General features: G+C 39.7%; 1 protein-coding gene across 1 annotated transcript in view; it reads right to left on the reverse strand.

Annotated features, from left to right (window-relative positions):
* LOC131676903 (scavenger receptor class B member 1-like) overlaps nt 1–22,948 on the reverse strand; it is a 35,632-nt gene that overhangs the window by 9,057 nt on the left and 3,627 nt on the right. Inside the window, exons 2-4 of the mRNA XM_058956299.1 lie at nt 16,048–16,202; nt 676–767; nt 94–600 (exon numbers count right to left, since the gene is read on the reverse strand). Coding sequence (XP_058812282.1) covers nt 94–600; nt 676–767; nt 16,048–16,090 — 642 coding nt within the window. The 5' untranslated portion in view covers nt 16,091–16,202. The remainder of the gene's footprint in view (nt 1–93; nt 601–675; nt 768–16,047; nt 16,203–22,948) is intronic.

A 22,948-nucleotide genomic window follows, 5' to 3' on the forward strand; every position in this document is an offset into this window, starting at 1 on the left:
ATACCGAGAGCTTCGGAGAGGAACACGGATTCAATGTACGGTGCTACGATGACAAGTGATGCTACAATGATTCATTTCAGCGGAAATACTTACACGATCGAGGATTCCAATTTTTTCGAAGTTAATGATATCCGGCAGAAGGGTCGAGGCAACATTGACCAACGGATCGTCGTACCCCCAGAGAAGATCGTGAACACTAATGTTCAGAAACGGAGGCATACCTAGAGGTTTAAGTGCTGCTGCTACTGCTAGGGAGGCCCAAGCCGACATCCGGTATGCTGCACTGGATACTCCTAGTAAGGCGATGTTTGGGACTATTATTAAATCTTTCTGAGGGTCACTGACCGAGCGATCAGGAACGAATATTTGATGGCGGACGGGCGTGAAGCTTAGAGTTCCGTTTGCGTTGAATGTTGAGTTGTGATTTTCCAAGTATTCTTGGTATACGTAAGGTCCGACCTCCACTAGCCGAATTTTTTCCTCACCACGAAGAAACGCGTCGGCGTTAGTCACGTTGAACACATAAATACTGATGAACACATCCAATGGTGGTTTTTTCCACAGCCGGTGTAGATAGGAACCTTCATACATAGATAGCATCTGAAATTAGGAAATCATTAGCTCGAACTGTGCACGATGGGAATTCCCACAAACATAGAGGAAGTATGCACTTACATTCGTCACGATCAAATCGGTCGGATCGATCACCACTACGGTACAGCCCAGCGCGATGAAGATAAGCCCCAGAAAACCGAACTTGACGATTCCTTGAAAGATAGAGAGAAAATAAACAAAAAAAAGGTACATCAGTAAACCGGTACCGGTGCAGCCGAGCAATTATTAGTCACCGATCGCGATCGCGTGAATCCAAATATATGGCATGTTTTATTTTTTTCTCTCTCTCGCCGGCAGAGTGTCGAAGATCGCGTACAGTCAATGTCACATTAGCGATCATTAAACCTACGACAACAATGCGCGGTTTTGTTCATTTTCAAAACTTGTTTCGAGAGTGTTCCTTTGACCCAGCCTTTTCAGGCCCTACAGCAACGCGAAAGGAGAAGGTGTACGCACCCGTAACCTTCAAAATGCTGAGGCAACGCATGTTATTGCTTCGACAGAGTGATGGAATTCCCTCCAATCGTCAGACGACATGCGTGAACATAATAAATTAAGCTTATTAGTAGAAACGAGTTAATTACAGGTAGTAGAATGGGCGATGTACATCTCTCATCGTATCTGGACGAGTTCACACGATATGGCGGTATATCAACGCCATCTACGATTATCGCCCGCATCGGCATCAGGAAGGAAGCACAGCACGAGCCGCACGCTTGCTCTTATGAATGCAATGTTGCGTCATCGGCACTCTCTCACGAGTAAAATTCTTCGAACGGTGCGGCATGTACATGCACAGATTGTAAACAAAGCAAGCATCCGCCGCAGGGTAATTCGTTTGATGAATCAGGGAAAGAAGGTGAGAGTGCGGTGAAAGAGACATAGGTAGTGTGATGCAGGTGTCGGCCAAGGTCATCAAGCTGTCAAATTCGACGGCTTCATCCAGATGACTGCGTTGATTGTAATATTAATCTTGATGACAGGTGACAGGTCACACGCAGTTACAGCACGTATGCTGTCCGCTGACCCTTTCATACACGTGCAAGGTCGGTTGGAGTAATTTCATGCAACGAAGTATTCACATGTTCGCTGTAATTAAGTTTATAATCATCCGAACGAGGTAGTCTTCTTTTGCAAGAATTGAGAAATCCCAGCAGGCGGCGAGTTTTCTGTCAATCATAATGTAATGGGTAGTGAGACACAAAAATGAAATGATTTGAAAGAAATCGCTGTTAAACGTCTCCGAACAATACACTTGTCACATTACAAGGACTACGCCTCTTGTGGCAAGTGACAAATGCCAAACGATCAGCCATTAGTGGACAAATTGAAATCCGGCCGAACTGATTTGCTTCCCCTAAAACGTGCCCCCGCACCGAACAACGAATGTAAACAAATGAGCAAAAAGTGACAAATTGATGCCCACCTCATCGCATAAATAACTGTTTCTTCCGAGCGGTCACGCGTGGTTTACCGTAGCAGGAGGATCCGCTAAATGGCGGAAGCAAATTTTCAGATGGCCTGTCTCGAAACTGGCGAGCCCAGGTGCTAAAACCGCACTCGACATTGAACTTGTGCCATGCTGTTGATCTAATCCGACTCACGCAGCAGCCGTCGCCGCCGCTGCCAAGCTCAACCCCAACCGCGGATGACTTACGACGTACAAGTTGCGAACCTCTTTGGAGTGACATTTATCGTACCGCCGGTGTATGCGGGGCAACGGATTGAAACGTGTTGTGGCTTGATGATGAACCGTTGTAGGAAAGAACACACGACAATCATGCGGCATGCGAAAGTACAACTGTATTCTCGCCGGCGGTGTCGCGACTACGCAGTTCGAAGGTCAACAACCCATTAAATCTAACAGCAATTACAAACTTCCTTCGAGTAGTAAATTGCTTGGGTTTATGAATATGCTTCGGTTATGTTTTTTTTGTTCTGATGAAATGCAATCTTTTGCTGAACACAGATAATAATCGAAGACCCGCCGTACGACTGGCGACGATCCGTATGCTGTTTAATTATGGTTAATTGGTGATTCACCCCTGACGACGATGGCGAGCGGGTTTTCCACCCGCTTCAGCATTTGAAACGATCGCTTCGCGGGGTGGTTATCCTTCGCAAAAAGTTTTCCTGTGCCTTAGAATGTACCGGGCCGGAGAATGCGGAGGAGCGAATGTATACGACCCGCGCGGTACAGTTTCACTGCTTGCCGGTTGTCGTTTTGTAGGTGATCCAGATACGACTCGCGGAGGGTCGACCTGTAGTTTTGTAATGAGATGGATAGCAGCAGCAGCAGCAGCTTCGAACGATTGTCCGCGGTTCTGCGGGTAATTGAGCTATTGCTGCCGCAAAGTGTGGCTTCTGACTTTGTCTCGAGAGTTCAAGATTGGTCGTTGAATGGCGCGAAGCAGTATTGGCAGCTTGAAGAGTGAAACGGCATTTTTAATATACTGAGCATTAAAAGAATTTGGTTAAAAAGAGCTCAGACCTGAATCTGCGCAAAAACTTAATTCAACGACATACTACAAACGATGACAATCAATTAGAGCGTCGCTTTCAAAACTATTCATAAAATCATGTTTTTCGTTATTCTAATCGTTCTTATTTCAGTGCATATAAAATAATATTCGTGTAACTCTGTTCTTCTTTCGAGGTAGAGTGGCAACACTGTTGTGATTCAGTTTGTTTTTTTGTGCTCGTAGTTTTGAGTTGATACTCGACGCAAATTCGGTGTTTTTCGGCGGAATGTAACTTGCTCCTCAAACTAGTGATAGCCAAGAACTAAATCTGAACTAACCGGCGCCTTTGTGATTTTCGGTTGTGCGGTGACAAAAATCGGAAAAATGTTTCTCAGTATTCGGTAGTGAAAAGTTTCTTTTTTGCTGTTGACCCTTATGCCAAAATCCCCACTAACATTTCACATACATCGTGCTTAGTTCGCCATCTGCAGGCGAGTAGCGTATTTCCCGCATTCTATCGCGGCGGGATGAAAGCTCTGCACTTTTAGAACAAGTGATATTTGACGTAAACAAAAACTACGTCGTATTGGCATTTTGCTGCAAAACACACCTGTTGCGACATCTGTAGATTAATAGCGTGAACACGAAAAGCTTTATATTTGTGTATTTTTTATATGTATATATTCGTTAAGCATAAAGGGTGGCCCACATCAATTGACGGAAAAAACGCTGTAGAAAATAATCCATTAGGTATTTGTTCTTCAAAACTTGGTTAGAAGTACTTTAGAGTGTATTGTTTACACTGTATTTTCATCACTCATTGTATTTCGAAAATTGTAAAAATGGTGTCACCCGCAAAGCAACGTCGCAAATTAATTTTGCGTAAGCACCTGGAAAATCCTCAGCTCTCTCATTGGGACATGGGAAAACAACTCGTGCAGTCAACAGTGTGTCGTGTGATTAAACGTTACTACGAAATTCTAAGCATCGAACGAAAGAAAAAATGCAGTCTGAATGGATGTTCTATTACTGATCAGGATCACAAGAGTTTAATAAAAGCGTTTAAGCGGAATCTCAATGCTTCGGTCAGGGATTTAGCCAAAAAGTTGAATCTGTCCAAGTATTTCGTTCAGAGAGCCCAGCACCGGGAGAGACTGCCTACTTACAAAGTGCAGAAGGCTTTAAATCGCGAACCTCATTGTCTCATCATGGATGTTGATGACCTACGTCAAAGCGGACTTTCAGCGGCTGTTCTTCATCGCCCAGCACAAGTTTGATGTTCCGGGGGAAGTAAGGAAGCATGAAGTGTGGCAGTGAATATGAGTTGGCAAGCGATCTGCTCATGTGGTAAACGGAGTGCGCCGTTCGTGACTACCGGGACTGCAAAAACGGGAAGATCTACCTCAAGGAGTATTTACAGAAGCGTCTGCTTCCTGTGTTGAAGCAACGCAAGGGCCCTACGAACTTCTGACCGAATCTAGCTTCTAGATATTACTATTCAAATGTTCTGGAGTGGCACGAAGCCAACGGGGTTACCTTCGTACCCAAGGATATCGACCCCTCCAACGCACCGGAACTAAGACCCATCGAAAAATACTGGGCAATCATGAAACAGGCACTACGGAAGTATCCCAAGGAGGTCAAATCTGTGAAAGACAGGAAGAAAAGATTGGTTTCTGTACAGAACAAGCTGCAGTCAGCTGTTGTACAGAACCTAATGAGTGGAGTTAAGCGTAAGGTGTGAGCGTACAATTATGGTACTCAACTTGGTAATTTTCTACAGCGTTTTTTCCGTGATGCAATTTGATATGGGAGGCACCCTTTAACGTACCTACGTAAGGTATTATGGACGATTGGTATAATTTACAAAAAATAAACTCCATGCCGTAACATGTGAATTGAAAACTCCTTGGTGCCGAGAACAGGTCCGCAATAACACAAACTAGGTTAAGTCCTGCACTAAGTCTCTAATTGCAATATTTAGCCGGTTGAGGTTTTCTGTGTCCCTGGAAGCGCTGCTTGCTTGAGCTTTGTATCAGCGCTTTTTCGAGCTGTTATATACCCTCCTAACAATAGAAACGCTATTCAGCATTCCTAATGCAAGCGTCATCCTAAAGATTCTCTACGCACTTGTCACACCGGGCTTTTGCCGTTCAAAATATTTGCTCACTGGAGCAACGGGTTCTTGAAGCAGAAAACCGCGTACTTCAGTCTACGCCAGATAAGCTCGAATCGGTCACGCCGTCGATTTCAACTTTGTGTGCGGGTTTGTAGACGCGGTATTCTTTTATAAAAAAATTATCGCCAGTAGTGTCATTTGTTTGTTTTAGATGAAATAGCGCAATGCTTACCTTATCCTGTCGTACTTTCAAAATACCTTTCACGACTGAATATTTCTGTGTCAGTTCTTTCGACATCTTTAGAATACTTAGAGGATTATCTTTGATTCGAAAGAAGAATATGTTACGACTTAATTCAATATGTATGATTTACAACAACTTTTCGAAGAAGAATCTTGTCAAATGATTTCACAAAATGTCCCGAGAACACGTCTGTCCATTTTCAAACACCGTAATGATGATATTACAAACAAAACTGCAGTGAATGAATTAAGAATTTCACAAAGCTTGTTTTGGTTTATTTTTTTAATTTGGAGGTTTTAACCTATGGGTTATTCGTCTCTTTTTTCTGGTTAGAAAGATGTTTTTAGAAAAAATCTCTAACCCATTAAATTATTATTCGAAAGTTGAACTGACAAGGAGCCAAAGGAAACACAAATGGGACGCAAAATTTACACTCTGCCAAGGGTGCCAGAACACCACGCCCTGAATAGAAGCAGTAATATTTATGTATTTGTTGCAAGAATGTTAATAAAAATTGGCATTCTTCATGTCATGAGCTGTTCATCAAGGAAAATTGTTGTTATCTTGGGAGATTGCATTATGCATGTGTGTAAGTAGTAAGTAGTATATTTGTATTTTCAAACATAAATACAAATGAGGTTCCCCATGTTTTTCCCTTTCCCTATTTGGCACAACTCAATGCGTTAGCATGACTGAGCCGTGGGTTTTTTTATGATTTTTATTTATTTATTTGGCACATGGGAATCCATCCTGCGTGCGTGACCAATGTTCGTATATGTCATACCTTGGACTGATTTGCATTGGATTATTACATCTTGATCATGATCTGGAGTTCGAGGTTGTGTTTCACAAAATCAAACTGATCCATACATGCTTCGTGAAGTGGTTGATGATTCCTTGTATATAAGTCTCAATTGACCATTCGTGTTCGTTCACAAAATCATGAAATACTTTTCCACATTCAAGATTTAGTTAATCAAATATTCATGATCTTATAATTTTCACGTGAAAAAATTCACAGATCTCTAAATTTTCAGATTCGTGAACTGTTTCATGATAGAGTTTCGGAGTGTTCCCAATATTGAAATATTCGAAACATTCCTCTACGAAAAAGACACTCCTCTAGTACCACCGTTACTAAACTATGCCCTCCACAACTTGACAAACCCCTCGTGTTCACAAATTTGAATACCTTCAACGTCAAAGCGGCACGTGTAAAACCGCTTCGCTTCCGCAAAACGTGCTGTGCCATATGTATTCCGGAACAAATCTTGCCCACACCTACCTGCCAGTACGGTTATACCACTTACGAGTTCTTGATGATCGCATAAACAAAACCAACAAAAAAAATGAACCGATCCTTCCGACGGATGCTTTCTGCGAACTGCCCAACAGACCGATCAGCGACGAACGCCGCGCGACAAGAAATGGAAAAAGCACAATAAAAACACGCATCAACGACCGCGGCTGACTGCTGGCTGTCCAATTGTGACATTCGACGGCAAATGCAAGGCCAAAACTATCATAACACTCAGTAAGCGATGACTCGCGGCTTTTCGCTCTTCGCCGCGTCTGGTGTCCTGCCCTGCCCCGACAACCCATCCATCACACACCGATAATGACTTTGTTGAACCAACGACGACGACGCGGCATATGGTGACGCTCATTCGGTCGGATTTGGGTACAGCAGTTCCAGTTCCAGTGCGGACCCAAATAAGCGATATGTGTATGTGTTGTACCAGTTGGCCTATAGGTACCTCTATCTGACGTGCATCGGTCGTAAAAACCCTTACGTGCACCGTCTCACGTCGGTGCAAAAAACAAAACATACAACCGAGCGCAAACAACATAGGAAGTGACTTCAACTGGAGGGCGGACTAATGTGCGACGAACCCGAAGCTTCTCTGCTTTTCTGCGGCGGTGAAAAAGGGCTCCGCGCGAAAGTTACGAGTTTCGCGTGCTCTCAGCTGTTTGCGTATAATCTGAAGGTTGGCAGCGAATGGCCCGATCGATTCTAATTATTATATGCTAATCATCTCTACCGGCTGCTGCTGTATACAGTCGAGTTGCGAAATGATGAGTCGACTGCAGATTATCATTATCAATCCATTAAACCCGTAAGTCTCGGAGTAGGCAGTGCTTTTCCTGCCATTTCCTGATTCTTTTGTCTAATGCGGTTGTACACAGTGACTGCGTTTTATTATCTTCGATTGTGATTCCACGGGTTTATTTCCTATTCTATTGCTGATTCTAAGATGGAGGAGGGAACTCAAATCGGGAAAGAGATAAAAGCTACAAGTGAAAGTGACAGCAATAACAAAAAATCCCCCATCGACGCCGGGATGGTGGCGAAGGTCGCGAGGGTCTCTCTGCTGTGCTCACGCAACCTCTCGTGTTGCCGGCTCTATTCTGTTCCTAGCCAAGCCGCTGTCACCTTTATTGACTGCCAATAAACATCTCGTAAGCTTGGGGACTTTGTCAGCACCCCATCAGGAATCCCGAGGTTGCGTAAATAGCTTTTTATTAGCGGCAAACAAATCGTACCGCCGCCGACAGAACAGAATCAGCCGAAGAAAGCATTCTGAGCGGCGATGACGAATCATTCGCGGGAGTACTCCGGCGGGGAAATAAAGAGCTCGTGGTGACAATATTGGAAATTGTTTGTTTTTTTTTCTCATTGAGTGGGATGTTTGCTTGGAATTCTTAAGTATATATGCTAATGAGTTTACGGAAATGATTTGTCAAACGCACGTGAATATTTCTTTCGGCAAGTTTTTAAAGCTTACACGTGAGTGTTTTTGCGGGAGGTAGAGATCCACGGAGATACAAATTGAAGCAATTCGAGCTAATGGTGATTAGTTAGACTGTTGTAGATATTTTTCTTTTCTTTCTTATTCTTCGCACATCTTTGGAATTCAAAATGCGTGTGAACGAATTGGGAAATATATTTGAGGTGGAGTTTTCTGTGGGAACTTATGGTAAAATAAACATTTTATTTGATTAGTTTTACCTATTTACGGCCCTCACTAAATGTGTTAATATGCGAGTGTGTAGTGTTTGATCTTCAAACATTCCTAATTGACAATATTGCATATGAAACGAAATTGCGAAATACTGACAACTCCACCGCTATAGGAAAGAATAATGCTGATACTTTCAGTATCTTATAATGTTGTTTTCTCTAACACTCAAATAATCAGAAGAATTGAAATATGTATTTAATCTCAACAGATAGGAAGCAAAATTTGTTTCGCAAACATATGCCTTTTAATAAAGCAAATAACTTTGCTGAAGTTAGAAAGAACGTGAAAAAATAGTGAATAAAGTTATTATGAGAAAACTTATTTTAAGGGGTTTTCCATTTAAAAAGATCCCTAACTTGAAAACTGTTAAAGCTACGACGTCCGCATCATTTTTTTTTCGCAGTAACACAAGCTACAACTTTGCTGAAGACAAAAGGTCTCTATCCAAACTACTATGGAAAATAAATGTTGTATTTCACTTGTAGGCAAATTAAACACTTAGCCGTGTATTCCGGTAGAAGCGCAATCCTAAAGACAACGAACAGAATATACATATATCAGGAATCAGTAGCGTCTGGCTCAAATGGCACGTTCCCCATATTGATCGGAGATTTGTGCCTTGCCAAGAATCGTCTTTTCATCATTTTCCTGATGGGAAGGATTGGGGAAGTGGTAAGGTTAGGGGTAAGGAAAACAACGACACAGAACAATTAAAACAGAGCATTCTGCACCCCCGGAGTGATGCTGAACGATCTGCAGGTGTTACAACAGCAGGAATAAAACTTCCAACCCCCGGAGGGATTTAGAACCTCTACCCAAACAGTGAGCGGATATATCAACACCCCCGAGGGGATATTGAGATAACAGAACGACAACACCCCCGAAGAGATATTGTCATTCAAATACGGCTAAAAAAAAACTATAGCTCTTTACCACACTGGGTTAGGAACAAAAGCATATCCTTAAATTTCAGCTCTCTGTACATAGGTTCATCTATGTATGGAGAACCAAAAAACCGGATGCGCAATTGCATTAATACAGGGCAATTGCATATCAAATGATATGATGTTCCGTAATCGGATTCACAAAAATCACATGAATAATACTCAGCGCGCTGAATAGTAGCCATGTGATAATTGAGTTTGCAATGTCCAGTCAGTGCCCTGACCAAAATACTGCAGTTGTGCTTGGAAAAATGCAACAAATTTCTTGACATTTTCGGACTCACATCCGGCAGAAAAGCCTTTGTTTGAACGCAAGTTTGCAAGCTACGCCAATGTTTGGCATGTTCGAATGCAGCCCAAGAGCGAATCTTGTGCTTTATCTAACTTATTGACGGTAGTAGAACTGGTTCTGGACCAACGAAATCAGTCGCAGCGCTAGCTCTAGCCAATTCGTCCGCCCATTCATTTCCAGTAAAGACCGGAATGACCGGGTACCCATAGAAGGTAGATAGCATTTGAAATGCTAAGTTCTTCGATTTGAGTTCAACATGCGATTACTAATTTCGATCTCGAATCTGCCGAACTAAGTGCTTTCAGGGCAGCCTGACTGTCAGAGCAAAAATAGATTCTTTTACCGCAAATTCCCTGTTGAAGTGCGGATTGTACGCCACACAGAATCGCAAAGATTTCTGCTTGGAATACGGTACAGTATCTACCAAGCGAATAAGATTGGTTTAATCTCATCCCATGACAATAGACACCAGCACCGGCTCGGCTCCCCAACAAAGAACCGTCCGTATAACAAACTACGCATTATTCAAGTTGTCGCTCCATCCAGCCAGACCGCCATTCCTCACGAAGAAGAATTCTCACATTGAAAGTTTTAAAAGGAAAACTACATGTGAGTGTAAGGTCACTGGGAGCAAGTGTATATTCATCCCAAGTAACCATTTGGGGCCACAGTCTTGTGTGGCTAGTTACACCACCTTGAGGACATCCGCAGACACTCAGTTTCCTCATCTCTACTTGTCTTAACGATGAGCACAGATGTCGGTTGCTAAGCGTTGCGTGTATCCAGTTCGTGATATATGAAGGTACTCCATGATCTCGTGCTGTTTCCAAAATGGATTCGAAAGACACGTTGTCAAAAGCACCTTCAATATCGAGAAAAACTCCTAAACTTGATTGCTTTTGTGAAAAAGCTTTATCAACGTTGTAGACAACATTGTGTAACAGGGTGGTAATAGACTTCCCCCGCTGATATACATGTTGCATTGCATGCAGCGGGTGCTCGCCCAAGCTACCATCCCGAATGTAGTGGTCGATTAAACGTTCCACTGATTTGAGAAGGAAGGAGGTCAGACTGATCGGTCTTAAGCTCTTTGCCTCCTCATAAGTGACGCGGCCACCTTTGCGAATGAATTTGACTGTTATTTCCATAACTGACATACTTCAAACCCACCGGATGCCACGCGGCCTCTAGGCTGGTTTTGTCCGGAGAAAGATAATAGAGTTATCAACCTCCTGGTGGACCACAGCCAGTTACTGGGGAGTTCGCCCGGCTCTTCCCAGGCTCCGTTCGCCATTGAGAATATTTTAAACCCCCTCAACAATTTTACCCATAGCACGGGTCGCATGACACTATGGAATTGGGGTTCCCTGTTTGGTGTTACCACCGGAACAGGTAGTCCGTAGTGTAATTCTTAGCCGGTTGAAACAACCACTACCGACACTACACGGCTTATCTAGGCTGTTCGGAGAAAGAAGCTGACATTTATGGACAGCTCCCATAGATGGCCGAACAGCCACATTTCCATTTAAAAAGATCCCTAACTTGAAAACTGTTAAAGCTACGACGTCCGCATCATTTTTTTTCGCAGTAACACAAGCTACAACTTTGCTGAAGACAAAAGGTCTCTATCCAAACTACTATGGAAAATAAATGTTGTATTTCACTTGTAGGCAAATTAAACACTTAGCCGTGTATTCCGGTAGAAGCGCAATCCTAAAGACAACAACTTCCCCGAACAGAATATACATATAAATTGAACGGTTCAGACGCAAGATAGATCGTGACTAATTTACTAAGAATCATGAACCAGTTCATCAGTACCCCCTCCCTTAATGCTTTTTTATTTGTTTTATTATTAAAAATTATTTTATCCATAGCAGTCATTTCATACATTTTGATATTTTTATTTATATTTTCATTTGTTTTACTAATTTTATTTCATTTTTTTATGTATCAACATTGTGAATTAGTTATATTCATTTAATTTATTTTATTTGTTTACCTGATTTTAATTACTTGTATTAAATTTTTCATTCAATTTGAACATTCAATTCATCTATGCCATATTTATATCACATGAATCGTACAATTTTTTACAATGTTCATTTTGTTGGTTTCAGATATAATATCATATTTGGTCAACAAATAATTCTTTTTTTTTTTGGTTTTTGACGTAAGTGCCAATACCTTATTTAAGACTTTTTGGTGGTATCCAACGAGGAAAACAACGAAATGGGGAGTTAAGCGCAAGCAATTATATTAAAAAAAAATCCCCTTAGAGGCAGGATTCGAACCTGCAACCCTTGGGACTCTGGCCCAATGCACAAATGTTTATGCTATCCCTGGGATATGACGCCGTGTTAGAAAGGACACATGAATATCGCACTGGCGACAGTGATCGTACCCTGCCTCTAAAGCGAGATCATACACAACCGCAGCTGCCACCAAAGACATTTGATCTTTTTAATTTCCACGCTAGATATAGGCCCGGATTTTTATTACCGTCTGGTGTCAAATTTTAGCTCATTACCCATCGTGCGCCGGTGGGTGACAGAGCTAATGAAGACTGTCATGTATTCTTTCTGGGACGTCATCATACCCCAGAGATACTCTAAGGGTTTGTGCATTGGACCGGAATCCCAAGGGTTACGGGTTCGAATCCTGTGTCTGAGGGGAATTTTATCACATAATAGCTTCCGCCTAATTTACCATTTCAATCTGCTTTTCCCGTTGGATACCACCAAAAAGACACTTTTATTTATTTTTATAAGACATTCAATTAATTTATTGTTTCTGTTCATTTTGCGCATTTTATTGCAAACAAAAATTGAAAGTTCTTTTACAGTGGTCTGTTGATGGTTGTAGATCTCGCAAAATACAACACAAAACCACGTTTAATCAATTTAATATACCCTCAAAACCTTCATTTATAGCAAAATAAAAAAATTTCAGGACTTTCAGCACGAAAAAAATTCTTTGCGGTCATTTTCAACAGATTTTAAATTCTCTAAGTGTTTTGGAAAGAAAAAGAAATTACCTTTCCAACGGAATGCTACTTTGTACTTTTATTAAAAGTACTATGCGGTTTTCGGACAACAATATGAAAGTACCCATTATTTTACGATTTTTCATTAATAATATGAAAATTGCTCTACATATTTATTAGGAAGCGTCTTTGTTTAACCCTTAAAGGCGCAAATCAATTTTTTCAAATTTTGTGAATATTGTCTCATAGCTTCAATACTTCAACTCTAATAAATTTGAGATGATTTTTGCAATATTGTTTTGAAGCAACATTGCGCATTTAAGGGTTAAATTTTCTCCCTAAATTTCTATTTTCCGCATCCAATCACCTAATTATGATCAAAATCGGTTGAAAAATGGCAGAGTTATTAATTTGCTTCCAAATTAGAAACCTGCACGCATGAACTTTTAAGGGGACAGTCTCATATAAAATTTCCAAAGAGTTATTTTTTTTTGCTCGATTACGTATACATCCAAAAGTATGTGTGTGAACTTTGAGCTTGAAATTGGAAAAAAATAACGGAAGGTATAATTATGGCATCTTATATTGCGAGACAATACCTCACTAACCCCTTAAGAGTACATGCGAGCAAGATTCGTATTTGGAAAAAAAATTAATAACTCTACCATTTTTCATTCGATTTTGATAATAAATAGGTTGTTGGATGCGAAATTGAATGCTTTCTCTTAAATGTTATTAAAACAAAGACGCTTCTTTATAAGAATCTTGAGTTTTTTTTAATTTTCATGGAAAAATCGCAAAACTATGACTGTTATCATATTGTTGACCCACATCAGCAAAGTATCTTTGACAAAAGAACATAATACATAGCATACCGCTGGAAAGGTCATTTCTTCTTCTTTCTAGAACACTCAAAAAAGTTAAAATGGGTTGAAAAATTATCGCGGAGAAATATTTTGATGCCGAAGGTTCCGAAAAATAGTTTTTTGTTATAAATCAAGATTTTGAGGGTATACAACATTTTACAAACATTGTCCTGTGTTGCATTTGGCGAGATCTACAACCTATACTAGGTCACTTGAAAAGTACAAAATCACTGTAGCGCCAAGTAATTTGATATGCATTATTCATTCTACTTTTTTATCAGGCACCTTTTTTGTCAGCCTCTGATTTTGCTTTTTGACCCATTCAGTCAGCCTCAAATGAAGCAAACTATGAGCGAATCAAATCGAATTCGTGTAAATCCTTTCTTAAGCATATTTTTCTTATCACAGATGCATAATAAGACAATAATTTTTTTTCCAGATTTTGCTCTGGAAATTTATTCTCAATAATCAAAAAGGGTGATGAGCCTTTGTCTAGGGACTAAAGACGAATATTTAACAGCTTCCATATATTAAAGGAAAAAAATATGTCCCGATGTTGTCAATATCCCCTTTTTTGTCAGCCTAAAACACACCAAGATGCGGAACTTTACGTAGTAAACGAAATTTTTCAACCATTCCATCAAGTCTTGGCGTTAAATTTCTTTATTAGACCAAAAATAGGTGCGTTAATCCATGTGTTAAAAAAGTTTGGTAGGTGTAAATTGCTTGCCATACAAGATATTTGTTGGGGTGGCTCGTAAATTTTCCTGTTTTGAAATGCTCGTGTGTGACATTTCTGAGCACTATAGAATAGAAAGCAAAATATTACAGGTTTCTTCTATAATGTAAGAAACATCTTCAAACTTGGTAAGGCTGCAGTGCAAAACGTCGATTTGATTTTCAGTGAAATCCGGGTTGAATTTCTTTTTCCATGCTTCTGCTCGAGTACAGAGAATTTAGTTCCTCTGCTGTCCATATGACGAGCATCGTTGTATCTAACAGTGCGCAACTTCACAGAACTTAGCATGACATTTGCCTCGCGTGAGATTTGATCATTACAAAAGATTATAGATGCGCGCACGTGTGTACACAATCATCCGGCACGGTTTAACTATCAGCGCACATAATTAAATGTGACCCTCCCCGGAGATATGCATTCGTAAGCTGTACACTAAGATACCGTAATATATTCACGTGATACTCATAACTCATCCCTTTATTGCCCGGAGCCGCTAGCCGCTAAATACAGTATACTACCGAACATCCTTGAAGAGACCCCTCCCGGTACCCGATGAAGTCAACAGTCAGCACGTGACGTATAATTCTTCCATTTTTCCTTCGCCACATGTACATACACAGCGCAGCCTACCCTGGAAGGACCCTTCTTTTAATCGCTCTCCAGTGTTCCGTGCCCGCAGGGCAATAAAAAATAAACAAATCTACTTGCATGTGTACATCCGTGCTCGCATCTAGAATGCACACTGCACACCGAGAGGGTTGCAAAACACCGCGCTAATAAGATTTACAAAAGGGTCAACTGTCATAAAATTAATTCGATTTCCTGCAGTTTCACATCTCATTGAAAAGGAGGGGGTTTCGCAGGACCGCGCGTGTGTCATACGGTGCCGGATCCCGCTAGTTACCGTCAGTACAGTCACCATAGGGCTTTTTCCAGAGCTGAAGGGTATAGCAGGAGCAGGGTCAGGTGCAGAATGATTTGCAAACAAAACAAATTCCACTGGACAATAGCAAACACTCAGTGGGGGGGGGGGGGCACTGTTCGTCGTTGACATTCGGTTCGTGTTGTCAAAATCATCATCGCAAGGGATGACTTCATTATGACGTCCGATCAATAAATCATTCAAGAATTTTCGGAATTATGAATAATCTATTTAAATTCTGCTTTCATCCTAATATGGAACAGCGATTATGTTTTGAAAGGACTCTAACCCTTTTGTCTACGAGTGGTATTAGTGGGGGTTTTACCCAAATACCGACACTGTTGACGTCAGCAAACATCGAAAGTATTCTGTTTTTACGTAAATAGCTTTTAAGGCCAGTTGATTCATTGCTGTCTCGCTCGACTAAACGACAAGTGTCATCTAATGGACCAAGACGCAGGTGAATAAAAACGGTTATTAGTACGAATTTGATCAAATAAACGGCCGACAGCATTAGAGCCGACATAAAAACGAATCACGCCACACTTCGGTGTCCAACTACACACACAGTTCAGCTCTAAAATTTCCACACAGCCATGTAATTAGCACAGTTAGAAACTCATACCTAGTACCAAAGTGTTCGTTCGTTTATTGATTTTCAACGAAATATTTTTCGATTCTCTCCTCACCAACGTCACTTTTGGTGAGATCTCAGCCGAAAAACTGTTTGCTGCTCGAAATCTCGAAACAAAAAAAACCGAAATTTGCCAGAAATAATTAAGCGTGTAATACATAACCCAAAACTTAGACGGGAGCATATTAAAAAAATACTTACGTTTTTGTCCGGCATCCAGCGGGAAAACCGGCGTTGTCGTCATTGTTTTGCCTTATCGATACTACGTTTAGATCCAACACGAGACACAGATTTCTCAACCAACAAGTGCAATTAAAACATAGAACGCTATTCAAACTGTCATCGTGCGGTAATTTCTGCAAATAAAAAAAAAAGTATTGTTAGGCTACGGAGAAAAAAAACGAACCGAACATATCTAGCTTGAATGTTTGTACAATAAAAACAACTTCTGGAAGTACCCTCCCGGGCAAGCCTGGCCTGGCAACCAGCAGGGATAGCAGAAATGGAAATTCAACGCAAACAATAGCGCCCGGTTTCTCTTCACAACAGTCCGCACAGCGGAATGCTGACGATAAGTGAGTGGTACTGCGGCGGTCAATTTGTCAACACACTCGTACCCGCTAGTAGGGCACTGGGTTGGATTGCGTCCCCACCGCGGGATGATGAAGCCGGATGAGTTATGTAAAATGGTAACCTGCTTCATCATCCACTAATGGGAAATAAAATAAGTACCCTCTTAAAATTGAATAATTATTTCTTCCTCCCAACTGTTCGGCAACTTCCTGCTTGCTTACCTTGTAGGGCGGTAATGTAATTGAATGGTATTGGAGTTATCTGTCGTAACAATCGTAAACATTTCTCATTTTCGAATTCTGGATTTGAGCTTTTTTTCCTAAATTTTCAAACAATTTTCTAAAAAATGCGTTTGGGTTGTGTAAACTCTAACGGACTATTAGGTTCTTTACTGACAGTGTCAGTCTGAAACAGTTAACCCTTTCATGTTCAACATTTTTCTAGTGCGTGTAGGGTTTCAAAACTATTTTTTCTTGAAAATGGTGGGGTCAAGAAACTCGAAAAACCTTTTTTCATAAAGGTAGGTGCTTCCCTTCTAGAAGCTGCTCAATTTTTACCTTCCAGTGCTCGCAACAAAACTGTCCCTGGCAGCACTGCTCCATCGGAGTTCAATCGGACTAATTGCAATAACTTCAGTTCTAGAGCTGATCCTTGTAACTGTTAATACTCAAATGAAAGCCAATAGTGACATTTATTAGCAGGAGCGGATCCAGAAAAAAAATTTCGGATGGGGTCCAAAATTTCGAATTTGAAATGTTCGTTGTACAATACGTAATATGTAACACCGTCATTCAATTAAAATCGGTTTCGGTTATCGAATCTGGTTTGGAATGATTTTGAACTTAGAATGAATTTAAAATAGAAACTTTTTCAAAATTTCTCAAGAAGCTAAAAATTTTCGGGGGGGGTCCGAACCCCCAAGACCCTCTCCCTGGATCCGCCACTGTTTATTAGCCTTACTTGGTTTTGTGAGCAAATCTTGCCTCAATCAGAAGTTATAGCTGTTTAAAATCGTTGTTGTCCACAAACAACATGGGCATGAATGGGTTAACTTCACTTTTATTGACAGTTTACTAGTACTGTTTACATGGATTTAGAAAGTTTTTGTAAATGACTAGATTGATCCGGATCAAATCGATAAGAATTGTTCTAAGTACATGTAAACAGTACAAGTGAACTGTCAAAATCGAACACTCAAGTCATTTGTGACGTTAACGTAAAGTATTCAAATCAACGATAAATGGGATACTACCTACTGAGTTTGACTGAATAAACTTAGCTAGATTAGTTAGACTTTTCATAGTTGGTTGAGCCTCACTAGGAAACACATGGGAGGAAGCACCATTGACCGTGCTAGACCTTTCGTATGATTGGATTATACCTTTAATAATAGTTATGAGCTGTAAAGATCACATTAGCTAGTTACCGATTAATATTTTCCGTGACGTTCCAAGAATTTACTGTGTTGGCCATGATATTAAAGTATGAGAGTACAATAGCAAAATGGCGTGGACGAAGTTCGTTACAGTCTAGTTAGTTAGGATGACAAACGTCATTTTTACTTGAAGCGAAACTACGTCAGGTTCAGTTTTGGGGTCAAGCAAAACGGCATGAAAAGCACTAGCAACAAGCTGAACCTCGAATAGTGGTTCAAAACATGCTTTTGAGGGATTTAATTGGATGGAGCTGAAAGTATCCATATTTGCGAATTGACATGTTGTACTTAGTTTATATGTATGAACAGAGCCATCTTTTGGCGATATTTCTATTTAAGAAATTTATCATAATAGGCTATAGAAAATCCAGCTTTTAAATAAAAAAATGACTGTCATCGGCTCATCGAGAAAGTTGTATAGCATAGCTTAGCAAAAACGACCGCACTCATCATGGGTGGCTGATACAGTGAAATCTTTTATACGACAGTATAGTTCATTGTACACCTGGCCATGTCCTTACGATCGCAAAAGGGAAGGAAATGTTAGTTGAATACCTACTTAAGAAGATACGGGGAACCCACGCAATCTCCATAGGTATTACGGATGTTCGATTTTGTTAGTAGGGAAGGAAAATGGGATGTAGGATTGAAGTGATTTTATATATTCAACAAAATGGATAATTATAATTATTATAAATCGGATTGATCTCACCAGATTTATTTGGGTGATGGCACCACCGAAAGACTACTTTCTCCAAACATGCCTCTTTGCTGGATCACCACAGCAATTTAAAACTTGAGATGTAGTTGACGAAGAAGGCATCGGTGAGAAGCCGGGTCACGATTCTGACTGCAAATCAGTAACAAACCGATACCGATGCTGACGTTTTCACTAAACTGACTGATTTTCACTATTTTGCTCACTCGCACAAGAAAGCTTCACAGTTTTGAACAACTTATTTCTTCAGTACAAAAAGTGTAAACTTGTAGTATCAAGAACTATTTTTCAATCGGTGAAAAAACGTGACACATTAGGAATTTGCATCGAACTTTGCTCAAAGCCTACTTCGATCTTTTCGAGAAAGTTGTAGACCAGAACATTTCCATAAATTTTGCTGAAGACATTTTTTTTCTCTTCTAATTTATTTGACACAGTTCAATGCGTTAGCACTACTGAGCCATGGATTTTGCGTATTTTTACAAGACGTAAAAATTAAAAATAAAGTTACTGCAAGTCCGTCGGGTTGTTGGTTTAGCAACCGATTGTGGTTTAGCATACGACGACTGTGTATCGGTCTTGCTTGAATAAATAAATAAATAAATAACGGATGGAATTACCTTAGCAGCCTTTGCGCAAGGTTGTCCGTGGAGTAGCGGCTGATCAAAGAATTGGCACGTAGGCATCTGCCCTGGATACGTGGCTAATGTTCGTTTATCATATGTGAAATTGGATTGATTTGCATTGGATGGTCAGGTAGGAGGGGATAGGTTTTGTCGGGGGCATTCTCACCACACGCACGCTGTTGCGAAGACTTGGGAAGAAGTTCTTCCAAGTATATTTCTTAACGATATCTCTCCTTATTTTGACATGCTATCATTAGTACGTGGTGCAAGGTCATGTAGCTTTACTTCAATAGTAGCATCGTCTTTATATGCTGGGATGCTGCATAAAATGTCATTACATTCGACGGCGTATTTCGAGTTGTTCTGCAAAGCAAATGATTCTGCTTGGATAGTGCTTTTGAGTTTCGGTACCGCATGACTTAGATTATGGAATTACACAGCATTTACTTCTGTTACGTTGAGCTTCGTATTCACCTTGAACATTTGCTCCACTTCACAAATCGATGGTCTTACTGGACATTTCGAAAAGTCAACAGCAACACAGTTTGATCGCATCGGAGAATAAACTAATTTTGCATTGTCACTCATTGTTTTTTCACGTTTTACACGCTAGGTAGAAGGAACGAAATTTTACATGAGCTAATAGCGAAAAATACACACCAAAAAAATATGAATTTTATCGTTGACGTAGTTGCAAGCATGACAGAATTTAACAAACCGTAATTCACAAAATGAAGAAATATAACCGTGCTCTGTTTAATTTTACATGAACATATACATTACATGCGCAAAGACATAAAATCACATTTACTGCCATTCAAAACAAACGCTATATCGTCGCTGTTGTGCTATCTTATGACAACCGCCATTTTGGGGTAAACGGAGTTAGATATGCCACATTACTTGTTTAAAAATCTCTACAAAGTGGCGTTTTCAGAAATTTGAAATTCTACTTGGTTACTCACATATAGCGAGAAACATGATGAGAAATTGTGAGCTTTTTGCTTCAAATCACTGTATCTAGGAATTTTCTCAAGTTATATTGAAGTTTTAGATGTTTTTATGTGTGAAAATGTCTGAGGAACACAATGGCTTAAACATTTTTAAAAGAAAATTACACGAGTTGTGAGAAAAACACAGTTTTAGTTTTAAACTGTAAATAAAGGATATTTGGCAACACTGTAACCAAAAATAACAATTTTTTCTAGATTCACTGACTCATTTCCTTCAAAATGCATTTCACCGATTGTTTATAGGCCGTATGAACGAAAAGATATGAATAAAAATTAAAAATAGATGATTTTTTTCTATGGAAAATTTTCCATGTACGATTATGACACGTCATACAAATTTTGTTATCAATACACGCCTATGACATGTGTGAGTGCGACTTTTGTTTACATTCATAGCAAAAACTCGCAACATAGTCAACCGATCTTCGTAATATTTGAGAGATTAATGCAGAAAAAATAGAAGCATCAATTGTCTTCTTTGAATTGTTTATACCATTTGTAAGTTTCAAGATATTCAATCTCAAACTTTAAAAATTGTTTTTCTCGAAATGTGCTAAATGGCGCTTGTCATAAGATAGCACAACAGCGCCGATATGTGGAGTAAAATTACGTGATTTACGAAATTGAACGTCATGTATAATTAAAATCAAACTTAAAAGTAAGTGATTTTTGAAGCTCGTATATGTCAGGGTCAGGAGACGTAAATTTACACGATTTTTTCTAGTTGTGTACATATTAAGAAGACTGGTATCTCTTTCCTTCCTGCATTTAAACGAGAAGCGACAGAGGTTATAGCGCATCTATTGGAGGAAGGTAGGAAGCTTATTGTAATAGTGTCTTTGTGCGTGTGTGCATTATCATGGTAAGTACCACCTTTACCCACGAGTGGTGTTGCTGATACTATCTCCACATTCTGGACAGAGTTGCCAGTCTCCTTGATATGCAGTCTTTGCTAATAGACAAAGCGGCACACGGGTAGATTTGTTGCGTGCCCTGCTAAAGCAGAGGAGCGGTTTTTAGCTTCTGTACTGAGTGAGAGGAAAACCAGACGGAAAACATATTTTCTCTGTCGCTTAGAGTTATTGATTTATGAGACGTTTTCTATTACGAACACCTTATATTAAAATTTTTAATCCTTACATTGTTGTTTTTGTTAGTTCGTGCATTTTGACTGCCTGGGGTTAGAACCTATCTCAGTTTCGCTTCATGTAAAAATGATGCCGTACGATTAAAAGCTGCTATCCCGAGCAAATACTCATGGGTTCAAACACTACATAGCCCTTTGAAAAGACCTTAAATATGGTCCATGACAAAATTCACAACCATCAGGTACCATAAAATGGTCTCATTAACCCATAAATACACCAACATATGGTATTTTATATGGGATCTACCGAACCATGGTGATGGTATTTTCATGGTTTGAACCCATTTCAAACACCCATGTCAAACCCCATGACCATGGGGGTATTATGGGCTTTTCGTTTTCTCGGGATGAAAGCTAATATTTGCTGAACTATTTAAGCAATAGCAACTACTCAGTCTATTATACTTTCAGTATTATTGCGAATTAGATTCAACTACGAAAATCTCAAAAAACGGCCATCTTCAGTGGCGGATCCAGAGGAGGGGGGGTCTTGGGGGTCCGGACCCCCCCCCCCCCCGAAATTTTTTAACTTCATGAGAAATTTTAAAGTAGTTTCTATTTTAAATTCATTCTAAATTCTAAAACATTCCAAATCAGATTCGTTCACCAACACTGATTTTAATTAAATGAGGGTATTACATATTACGTATTGTACAATGAACATTTCAAAATCGAAATTTCGGACCCCCTCCGAAATTTTTTTCTGGATCCGCTCCTGGCCATCTTGGAAATGAAAAAGCAGTTTTTTAATACTCTTTACAAAATCTAAAATTGGCTAGGTTAGAATACCACTGAAGATTTTGCCAAAGGTCGGTTTTGGTAAACAAAGCTACTAGCAACTATATTAATACTATTTTTTAAAAACATCTTTATTTCGAATCAAAAATGAATTGCAATAAATTATAGTATGTGTTCTATACTTAAGCTGCGTCCTCCATTTTGTGTAAACTGACACCCTGTTGGTACATGTGAATTACGACTTCCTGAATGAGCATCTTAAAAAAACTTTTCCTTATTTTATTTGTTGCTTCAACGGTTTATTCTTGTGACCATCATACATTTTATAACTCCATTTGTGTGTACATAAACACAAGAAATGATAATAATTACTGTCATTATGAAGCGATAAATGTTTATTATAATCATCAATCCTACGCCAACAATTCCAAGCTATAAAAATAGACGTGCTATCAACTTGTTGTTAGAAAATGAAATTGGTATTTTAATTCAGCTCAAGGATCAAATTCTATTTCTTCTATCTCACATTACTTAAGGCAATTATCAGATATACATCACAAGACGCTAGCGAACACAGTTCTCATGAAAGTTATTCAATGAAACAGGTAGAGTTTTCAAATACAATTCATTTTGTGTTTTGACATCAGCACCTATAGCTTGGATTTAGGATTTTTGGTAATGTCCAACGGATCGCTCAGAAATACTTCTAAGAAAAAAATCAAAAGTTTACATTATAGATATATTTTTATATCATTGCAATGAATGTTTGAATATTGTTAGACATACTAGAAACACCACCCAAAACAATCAGCAAATCATACACATAAATTATTTAAGATGTATGTTAAGGAA

Source organism: Topomyia yanbarensis, chromosome 1, assembly GCF_030247195.1.
Source record: "Topomyia yanbarensis strain Yona2022 chromosome 1, ASM3024719v1, whole genome shotgun sequence".
Taxonomy (NCBI): Eukaryota; Metazoa; Arthropoda; class Insecta; order Diptera; family Culicidae; genus Topomyia; species Topomyia yanbarensis.